The following is a 9,884-nucleotide window of genomic DNA, read 5'->3' as shown; positions in this document are numbered from 1 at the left end:
CTTATCGTGTCATGATGGTAGGAGATGACGACCTGAAAGGAGGGCCCGTTTCGTGACTGATGCCGCAGGTACAAAGACGCTGCTGACCCGCAGGTACCATCTTCGGATCATTTGTTTGTTTTAGTCCAAATCTGCACGCCATGGTACTTCAAAGGTTTCATGATGGGAGTACCTTCCGCTCCCTCCTTCCTCTAGCTTTTAGACTGACAGTTCTGCCCCAACCAAAAGAAAAAGAAAAGAAAAAACACAATGCGCCTTGACCCTCGCTTACCTTTATCCTTTCACTTGTTGCGTTCCAGAACTCATGTTACACTTCATATAGAGTTAGATTGAGTTTTTCAATTTAAGAGAGCTCATACAAAAACACGGCGGACAAAAGGCTACGCTGCAATATGCTCGATATACGTCATGAGGCCCATTCATGGGCAGGAACGCCAAAGCTGAACACGACCCTACAGAAACACAAATCCACACACGACTGGAAACATGTACCTTGCCTATCGATCTCAAATTAGAACGTGAACAATCATCTCCGCTCCTTTTCGTCCATTTGGAATTTCACATGATTCTCGATGGATCTTTTTTCATTGCGGTAAAGCCAGGAACGCATTGCCAAATATGCTTCGGTTCGCCCGTTGGTACCTCTCCGCGGCTTGAAAGAAAGTTCAACTTTCATCGTCTGGACGAGTCTAGCTGGGCACTGTATCTACCACATTTCGCCCCAGGGCAGGGTGACGCCGGTAGTGGGCCTTGGCCAACCCTCGACGATTTGGCAACCCCGTGCCTTGTACGTTCCGTCTTGAATTGCTCTGTTCTGTGTTGTATTCATGGGTACATGGTTATTGTTCGCTCACTCTTCATATCAGGTGGGTTGGATCGACGCGTACAGTGGTACTGACTGTCAAGAGTTAGTCTCTCAGTTTGTCTTGGTGTTTGCTCACGACGGCTATTGAAAGCAACTATCAAGCCGTCAGCCGTCGCCCTTTTGAGACCCCAGACAACAAGGAACCCCACAATTGTAGAGAGGGCACCAGTCTGTCTCGAATGAATCCGGATTTGCGGCCGTCTTGGTTCCAGAGCTTCTCTGCACCCTTCAGCGACCAGTCAGTGAGCGGTCGTCTGGACTTCTGCCGACCCATTCGTTTGGGCTGACTGAGAAGCTCGGTCACCTCACGATCCTCGTCCGACATTATTCGTCGCAGCATTACCCTACAGCCAAACATCCAACTTCTGTCTTGACCGATGCAACACTACCAAAACGTGCGTTCAATCAAATCAAACTCGACTGTCAGTGCGAATAGTCTTCCATTGCAGGAGAAGCTTGGTCTTCTTTGCAGTTGTTCCGAGTGGAGATATTACATGAAGCTTGCAGCTTGGTTGTTGTATTCACACATATGCATGCACGCATATTCGCCCATTTAACTGCCACTTAACCACTGGAGCGGCATGTGCCCATGTCACCCGGCAATGGATCCGCTTGTTAATGACCCCAGGCCGTTGGATTCTGGGGCTTCAGATGGGTCTCTAAACTCATACTCACATTTCCTCCACACAGCTCTATCACCAGATGTATCCGTACAATGCGAGCATTGTCGATTCTTCAGCGCTTAATACAAAGACCTACGCATCCGCATTTAGAACAGTAAAAACCAGTGACAGCTAGTGGGGGCATACTCCTGTCCTTTGTGCGCCACGACCAACTGACGAGTCTGTCAGTTGACGATTCCCTATTGGCTGCCCTGGCTTCATTCTTCACTTGTTGGCGCTCAGTCGTCCCTGGAGTCGGTGCTTCTCCCGTGCACTTAACGATTCATCTGCCCGGACATTTGAATCGCAAGACTTATCGTTTGCAGCTATTATGCCGTGCTATTCATAGTTTCACATGCTTGACAGATCCTTTAGGCAAACCCGAGATTGATACAGGACCTCATACTCTTGAGTTCGTATAGCACAACGACTCACAGATGCTGTTGAGCTCGGCGTTTCCTGTTTAGCTTCAGGTTCAAACAGTCTCAGCAGTGGCCCCTTCTACGCAATCCAAGACGATTGACAGCCATACATGCCCCACTCAGAATCGTCACCAAACCGACGCCTGCGATTTCAACAGGTTAATTAGGTCATATACTGCCATTTCGTGAGGGGCCTTTATACAAATGTTTATACAGTAAACACAGGCTTCCCTGCAACTTCGTCCTTGCATGACCAGTACAGAGAAGCTTCTGGATAATTATCCATCTTCCATCTGCTCCAGCGGTCCTGCCATTTCTGGCTTCATTCCTTCAATCGGCGAGAACACGTCGGCTTAGCACTTAGCCTAGGCTAGCCCTGTCGATCGGTGGCGAGAATCCTGACTACTCCCACTCTCCTATACGAATAGAAGAACAAATAAGCCCTCGGCTGTTGGTGATAACAACGGTTTGAATTATCAAACTGTATCGTATTGCCCGTCTCGAATTTAGCGTCAAAGTTGACGCTATGAATGGATTTCCACGTTTCGATTACGAGTCTCGTTGCCTTGGTCTGAGTTATTGTCGAATGTTCGTGATCGTCCCTTACGGCGATAAGTTATTTGACAACGAGCATAGTATTGGGAATCTCAGCCTTTCTATTGGTATGCCCACGAGAAATTCTTTTCTGATCACGAGTGTGGTCAAGATCTTGGGTGATGTCCAGACAAGAGGATTACGAACAGTCCATGTTTATATGCGTTATAAGTCCATTCTATAACTACTGATAATACAAGCGAGTCTAGATCTATCGATTAACCGAGCCATCTAAGGGTTGAAGCAACCTTTTCTCCCTCGCATTCCGGTATACTCAGCTCTGATACGCAAGAACTCTTTATCTATCCCGTAAACGCCGTCCCTATTTGTGAACCATCTTTGATACCGTCAAAACAACGAGGAAGTATCTTTTGCTCATGTCTCTTCCGAGAGTTGGAATATCCTTGGCTTGTTTACCAAGCAGACTCAGGCTGCCGCAAGTCGTGGGCGAACCATCAGCTTGCACAGCGGTTGGGGTTATATTTCACTGTCCGACTACCAAGCTCAGCTCAGCTCCAGTGGTTAGGTCAAGCGACCTTTTACAGACCACGGTTGAAAACAACCTTGCCATCCTTGCCTCCCTTGCCGTGGAATTCAGGCTCAAGCGATTTGGCGCTGACCTCCTGGTACTGGGGGAAAACAGCCAAAGCGAAGGGAAGAACGGCAAAAGAGGTGGCGGCGATAAGACCCAGGTTGATACCAAGGGGGATAGCCTTGACCAGTGCTGGTCGAGCACGCACCCACTCCTTCTCCATGAGATTCTTGTACCAGGCCTGCTTACTCTCGATATAGTACAGAACCATTGGGGGGAGGACCATGATGGGAGACGCAGTAAAGACTCGGCTAGCAGCGGTCTGGTATACAGCACGCTTGGCAGCAGATTGAGACTTGCCCAGCGAGGGAACATCTCGCTCTGACTTGCCTTCGGCGACGAGCTTCTGCTTGTCATCCTCGGAAAGGACAGGTCGAACATCGATACCCTTGACAATCTCGTCGCGGCGCATGAGGTAGGTGTTGAGGCCGGCAGCTGTAGCAACGGCCGCGAAAGGAATGAGTCTACCGAGGATGGCGCGGGTGGAAGGTGTTACGTTGAGTCGAGGAACAATAGCGTTGAGACCGAGAGCAACAGAGCAAGAAGCTCCAACAGCTGAGAGGTAAGACTTGACCAAAACAGAAGTCGACATGGGAGACGACTTGTTACTGTTGGCGGTGTTGAATGCGACGTTGAGAGACTGGTTGAAGACTTGCCATCCCACAATGCCAACCGTTCCCATGCCGGGCTGGAGCATACCAACGGTGACGACGAGATTGGTAAAGACATAGCAGGACATTCGGAAGGGGAAGAAGATGGGTTCGCCGGTATCTGTTGCACGGTGTCTCGTCAGCTGTGTTACGATCGCACTTGTCTGCCAGGGCCATATATACCAGGGTGCAGTGTAGAGTCGACCACCTTCTTCGCATGCCACAATGCTGGCGACATGTGCTCGACCTTGCCGGTCTTGTAATCCGTCACCAACTTCTTGGCCGCCTCGAGTCCAGTCTTGCCCGCGAGAAGGGTCCTGGAGATTGCGCCAGCTCGGTCAGTTCATGATACTGAAGCAGGAGCGCAGCAATTGGACTTACGAGGGGTCTGTGATGCCCATTGTATGGCGCACCCGTCCCATATATGTTCCGAGATCATGCTGGGAAGCGGGGAGTTCCCGCGAGCCAGGTAGCGAGGCCGACATGCTGTATCTTATCGTTTATAGATTTCGACGGAGTCTTTGTCGAGGTCGAGATAACAGGAGGGGTTGCTCGCGAGCAAGAGGATAACCGAGACGACAAAGATGAAGAAACGAGCTTCCCTAAAGTAAATTGAAACAAAGGTCACTAATTGACCGCTAGAGGGGCTCCTGTGGACTAGAAATGTCGGAATGACCACCAACGTGGGACAAAAAAAATGCGTGGGGGAGGTTCTGAATAAACGCGACGATAAGCTAACGTAGCCGCACTCGAGGCCCGCTTTCGGAGTCGGCAGCTGGATCACTTTACGTATATGCAGACCCCGGCCCGGCCTACGGACGCGGATCGTGGGGTTGCATGTTGTACATGGTGCGAGTATATCGGCAGTAATTCCGATGATATGTTGAAATGGCCGTTTTACTTATCAATTGGCAGGTTGTAAAGTATGGCTGGTCAGGTAAAATAGTGATCTTCAAAAAGGACAACTTATCCAACTTGAGGCTCACTTATACCGGGCCGGCACCTGAATAAGGTGATCTCAGAGGCCAAAGATATCCAAACACTAGTTGAGCAACAAATCCATGAGCTGCGATTGGCGGGAGTTTCACACTAAGAGTCGATCAGTAGACATAACAAAAAGTGTACAAGCAACTGGCAAAAGATATATCCCAGCTGATTTTCGACCACGCCAGGATTCGAACCTGGAATCTCTAGAGGATACGGGTGCTGGAGAACCGAAATCTAGCGCCTTAGCCATTAGGCCACGCGGCCGGAATCTGAGTTTTGATAAAGTTTGAGGGCAGTATTGGTGGTCATATTTGATGAATTGCCGATTGAAGCGGATTGGAAAAGTTGAATTTGTTTTCTACCTGCTCAGAGGTTTAAGTATACTTGTAGAACTCCAGGGGCATTGATTAGTACAGTTTGGTTCGAAATGTGTGGTGTTGAGATACTGGGTAGAATCGTGAGACAGTCAGTCACAAAGGTTATTGATACATCCGATCCTAGAACTTGAACGATTGATTTGTTGCTCAGGCCATGGGCCAGACCAGACAAACATCTTCACTTTCAACCAGGTCAGTTGCAATCAAAATCGTAGTAGTACAACGTCTATAATCGTTTGCTATTCTTACATACTTATCCGGAGGTGTTTGTCTTTACCAGTAGCTGAGCAATAACAGGCTGGAAAGCAGCCGCCTTTCTAAAATCACCCAGCTTGACTTTCATGTGGTCAAACGCCATGAGAACATCACCACTATCGTCTCGCTTTTGTTCCTTGAGCGAGTCAGCCTTGACGTATCGTTGCGAGAAATGCGTCAGCAGCGTCTTCCTGGCCTTCATCTGCTTCGCAATGCCCAGAGCCTCGCTCATGGTGGAATGCATCTTCTTCTTAGCGTGGGATATCATGTCGTCGTCAAAAGTGCACTCGTGAACGAGAAGATGGGCGCCTTGGCATGTGGTGGCAAACTCGGTCGAGGGACGGCAATCACCCGAGTAGGCAATGCGCAAGCCAGAAGTGAGCTCCAGTTCCGTGGCCATCGCAAGCCAGCAGTGAGGAACGGGAATACGCGTGATGGCCTTGAGCCCAAATGTGTTGTCCTTGAGCTCGTAACGTCCGTGGCCGCGCTTTGTATTTGTATCAGCCTCAGCATTAGGGAAGTGTAGTCGGTGAAAACCAATGTCCTCAACCTGGGACACCTCCTCTAAAAGAGCCTGGTATCGTGCTACACAAGATATAGCCAACTTTGCGTTACTGTTGTTGATAGTGTGCTCATACCAAGCTTTGATCAACATGGGAGTACCGAGGTGGTGGTCGGCGTGAAGATGGCTAATCACAATACACTTCAAGTCTCGCAGGATGTTTCCTGTTTCTTTCTCTCCAAAGAGACGTCGAATCTGGCCCAGGGTGCCCTCGCCGGCGTCGAGAAGGTAGTTGCCGATGCCAGGTACGCGAATCAGCGTGGATGAGACGTTGCGGTACTTGCCCGGTATTGAAGAACCGGTACCAAGGGGAATGATCTCGGTATCTCGGTTGGGAATGTCCTTCTCGTCCTCTTCTAGCTTCCGTAGAAACTCAGGGTCCGAGATTTCTCGAGAGGCCTCCTCCACCAGCTTCATAATCTCAACATCTTCGTTGATGGACTTGAACTGTTGCACTAGATCGGGGAAGGGGACAACGTTTCCAACGTCGAATCTTAGACGGGGCATGAGGTTGATCTTGTTTCCAGTACGGCCAGACTGGACTTGTGGCCCAGAAGGCAGGACTCCCCTGACGTGGTTGTCAAAGTCGAGTAGACTGAATCTGTCAGGGTCAATCACGCGTAACTTGGTCTGCAACTGGGCAGGCCCAGCAAGGGAGATCATGTTGGGGCATGTGTCTTTGGCACAGAAGAAATGCTTCAACGTCGGGTGCTCATCGACAAACTTTTGGATTCTAGCATCTCCTGCTAACCCAGGACCCAGGATCCAGTACACGGCAACAACGTCATCCATTAATGAGGAAGACCACTCTAGTCGCCCCATGAAAGAGTCGATAAGATCGTGCGATTCGATGTCAGCGACGATGAATCCATGACCGGGAATATCCGAGCCGACAACCATTTCAGGGGTCACAGTGACACCTGCCTCTGTTTCTATAGTTTGGCCCGCAATCAACTTCTTGTAATCAACCACGGGTACTTTAAGCTCCTTGGCCTTTATCGCGTCGAATTTACCTCGACGAGGCAGACATTTGACAAGATAGCACATAGAGGTTCGACTATATACCGTGGGAGGCAACGGCCGGTGTGTTAAATTGGGATAGTTGAAGCGCAATTCTTCCGAATCCTCGGTAGTTGGAAGCTTCCACACGAATTCGTCCTTGTCCTCGAAATTGGCGTGACCGGGCCTGGGGCCATTGTAAGGTTGAAAGTCACCATTTGAACGCCAAAAGAGTATATCGTTAGGCCTGGCATTTGCCAGCTTGATAGGAATAACTGTGCCGTTCCCCCGGACTGTGCCGTTGAACATGAGGTTTTCTACCAGGGAAGCGGCAAGCCTGTAATCTGAAAGAGTTGCAGGTTCTTTAAACTGTGGCTCCGAGGAGTCGGGGGAACCTCCGGAGCCGGCACTTGAACGACGACGCTTCTTTGAGCTGCTGGGGCGCCCTTGTTGAATTGGGATCTTCCATACACGAATTGAATCATCTTCCCAGTCCGGCCTCAGGAGTTTGATGGAGTTAATGCGGGGATCCTCTCTGTGCTCATGTGTCTTGACAACAATGGGTTGCCGTAGAATGACTGGACGGCATGCGGCTAGAGTATGATTCAAGTTCTCGCCACCATGAATGTGAAGAGCTTGAGGAGGAGACTCTTTGAAAGCTACCAGACCCCTCTCTCTCCTTCTTTCGTTCGTGATGGCTTCCTGCTCTTTGCTCGCATCCAGCACGCCGCCAACTGTAAGAACATAGCCAAAGAGACCTCCAACCTGCTGCCACGAGACAGTGCCGCTGAGAAAGACCTGCTCGGTTGGTCCCATACGAATCTTGCTACTCTGAAAGGCACGCTGAGTGCCTTCTTCAGGGCGTCCGAAGATGTATGAGCGCCTGTCGGTATGGACTAGAAGACAAGTGCCAGGACTGTCGACGGTCGGCGCAGACGCAATCTCTACTGTGGTAGACATCGCCAGTGCAAGTGCAGTGGTGTCGGAAGGCCTCTTAAACAATTTGCGCCTGAGTAGACTGGAGCCACTCCGCCTGGAAACGAATGGCCCAGGTGAGGAGGGGCAGCGAGGTTGAATAGATAGCAATGATAGTCGGCTAGAAGAAGATAATAAATGCGAGAGGCGTCGACGGCCCCATGTCTGCATGAGAAAGATTGCTAGATTATGACGGGGGGGAAATAAGTGTGATACAAAAGTTGCATCAACGGCTTATTTCATGGCTGGGATTCCTTTCCTTTGCATTGGTTGACTCGATGACTTTTTTTTTTCCATCACGGCCAGTGACTCTTTGCACCTGCCGCGTTAACTAGTTCGCGCTGTCACATGCACAACTTTAATTGAGTGTTTATGTAAGCTGATTAGTTACCCTGTATCCGTATCAGCATCTAAACAGAGCCGACAGTGTCACTCTTGGAGAAATACCACTAATTTACAGTAACTTGTGATATTAGCACTATTTACAAGAAGACAGAAATAAACCAGCTAATAAGTGTAAATGAGACTATTTGTAATCCTAAAACAGAGAAACCCAAAGAATAGAAAACGTGGGGTAGTCATTCAATGCACTTAGACTCGGGTTATTAACAATCAAAAGCGAGTCTTTATCTGCCGACATGTAAATCTTTTATTGCCGAGCTGGCGTGTGTTCGGATAGAGGAAATAGGTTTGATTCCTCAAAACCCCTCGGTTAACAGTGTCTCAATGACTCGGCTGCCATAAAATTCGCCGAAACAACGTCGCTACCTGACTCTGTATCAATGAGGTCACACAACAGCTGTGGGGAAGACAATCCACCATGCTTTATCACGCATTACAAACAGACTTAGCAACCTTACCAAGCCTGATAGAATACCCGGGGAAACCCCTCTTGCTATCCTCCTTGACTGGGGACCATTAGAATCTCCATAGTTTTAAACCACTCCTGCTCCCGTTCCCATGCATAGACTGAACCGCCTCTTCAAACCGCTCACAACTCACTCGACTAAAAGATTATTCAGCACATCTCGGTTCACAATGGGTGATAACATCAAGCGCAATCCTCACCCGGACTTTAAGGGCGTTGAGGCTTCTCGTCCCGAGTTTGACACTGCCTCCCAGTTCCGTTACACCAAGACTGTCGATGCAGACTGGGCTTTTGGTGAGGGTGCCAACAAGCTCGGAAAGGATGCCGATAAGAAGCACGTCACTATAGATCCCCACGAGGAGGGTCGTCCTGCGGGCTTCAACTACAAGTTTCTCATCTCATCCATCGTGCCCCGTCCCATTGCCTTTGTGAGTAGTCAAGCACCCGACGGCACTCACAAGAACTTGGCGCCCTTTAGCTACTTCAACATGATGGCTCACGACCCGCCCATGTTCGTCGTTGGCTTCTCATCCAGTCTCGAAGCCGCCAAGGACTCGCTGCGCAACGTCGTTGATTCTGGCGAGTGTGTCATCAACATCATCTCTGAGCACTTTGTCGAGGCCGCCAACTCATGCAGTGTGAATGCCCCGTACGGCGTATCTGAGTGGGACATCTCGGGTCTCACACCCTCATACGACTGCGAGACTGTCAAGTGTGCCCGTGTGCGCGAGGCCATTGTCAGCATCGAGTGCAAGCTCGACATGATCAAGGAGTTCGACAGCAAGGCACGACCGGGCAACAAGTCGGGCGTTATGGCTGTTTTCGAGGGCACACGCTTCTGGGTCCGTGAAGATGCGCTAAACGAGGAGAAGAACTTGGTTGATCCTGGTGTCTTGAGGCCGATTAGCAGATTGGGAGGAATCACATATGGAAGAGTCACTGAAGCGTTCGAGCTTGTCAGAACGGATTACGAAAAGGATGTTGGTGGTGAAGCTGGAGTTGAGAAGATCCAAAAAGAGCACAAGAACTAGTGTAGATATAGACGTAAATATTCATCATGAACAAGACCCCGAATA

General features: G+C 49.6%; 4 protein-coding genes and 1 non-coding gene across 5 annotated transcripts; 2 read left to right on the top strand and 3 right to left on the bottom strand.

Annotated features, from left to right (window-relative positions):
- Positions 1 to 562: 562 nt before the first annotated feature.
- FGSG_12953 (uncharacterized protein) lies at positions 563 to 1,152 on the top strand (the record flags this gene model as incomplete). The annotated part of the gene is made up of 2 exons (XM_011327958.1): positions 563 to 787; positions 913 to 1,152. 2 exons carry the CDS (start codon positions 563 to 565, stop codon positions 1,150 to 1,152), a joined length of 465 nt encoding a protein of 154 aa, XP_011326260.1.
- Positions 1,153 to 2,702: 1,550 nt separating this feature from the next.
- Positions 2,703 to 4,437, bottom strand: FGSG_06636 (uncharacterized protein). Its single transcript, XM_011327957.1, has 3 exons — positions 4,167 to 4,437; positions 3,969 to 4,102; positions 2,703 to 3,906 (listed from the first exon to the last, which is right to left on the bottom strand). The coding sequence occupies exons 1-3, from the start codon at positions 4,268 to 4,270 to the stop codon at positions 3,083 to 3,085; spliced, it is 1,062 nt and encodes a 353-aa protein (XP_011326259.1). The 5' UTR covers positions 4,271 to 4,437; the 3' UTR covers positions 2,703 to 3,082.
- A 508-nt stretch (positions 4,438 to 4,945) lies between these two features.
- FGSG_20658 lies at positions 4,946 to 5,036 on the bottom strand. The gene has a single exon. It is a non-coding gene; the product is annotated as a tRNA-Arg (tRNA).
- Positions 5,037 to 5,402: 366 nt separating this feature from the next.
- Positions 5,403 to 7,925, bottom strand: FGSG_06635 (uncharacterized protein; the record flags this gene model as incomplete). The annotated part of the gene is made up of 1 exon (XM_011327956.1): positions 5,403 to 7,925. The coding sequence occupies one exon, from the start codon at positions 7,923 to 7,925 to the stop codon at positions 5,403 to 5,405; it is 2,523 nt and encodes an 840-aa protein (XP_011326258.1).
- Positions 7,926 to 8,978: 1,053 nt separating this feature from the next.
- Positions 8,979 to 9,839, top strand: FGSG_06634 (uncharacterized protein; the record flags this gene model as incomplete). The annotated part of the gene is made up of 1 exon (XM_011327955.1): positions 8,979 to 9,839. One exon carries the CDS (start codon positions 8,979 to 8,981, stop codon positions 9,837 to 9,839), a length of 861 nt encoding a protein of 286 aa, XP_011326257.1.
- Between the last annotated feature and the right edge of the window lie 45 nt (positions 9,840 to 9,884).

This window comes from Fusarium graminearum, chromosome 4 (genome assembly GCF_000240135.3).
Source record: "Fusarium graminearum PH-1 chromosome 4, whole genome shotgun sequence".
NCBI lineage: Eukaryota > Fungi > Ascomycota > Sordariomycetes > Hypocreales > Nectriaceae > Fusarium > Fusarium graminearum.
The sequence above is the reverse complement of the archived record's forward strand: the minus strand, read 5'-3'. Positions and strand labels throughout refer to the sequence as shown.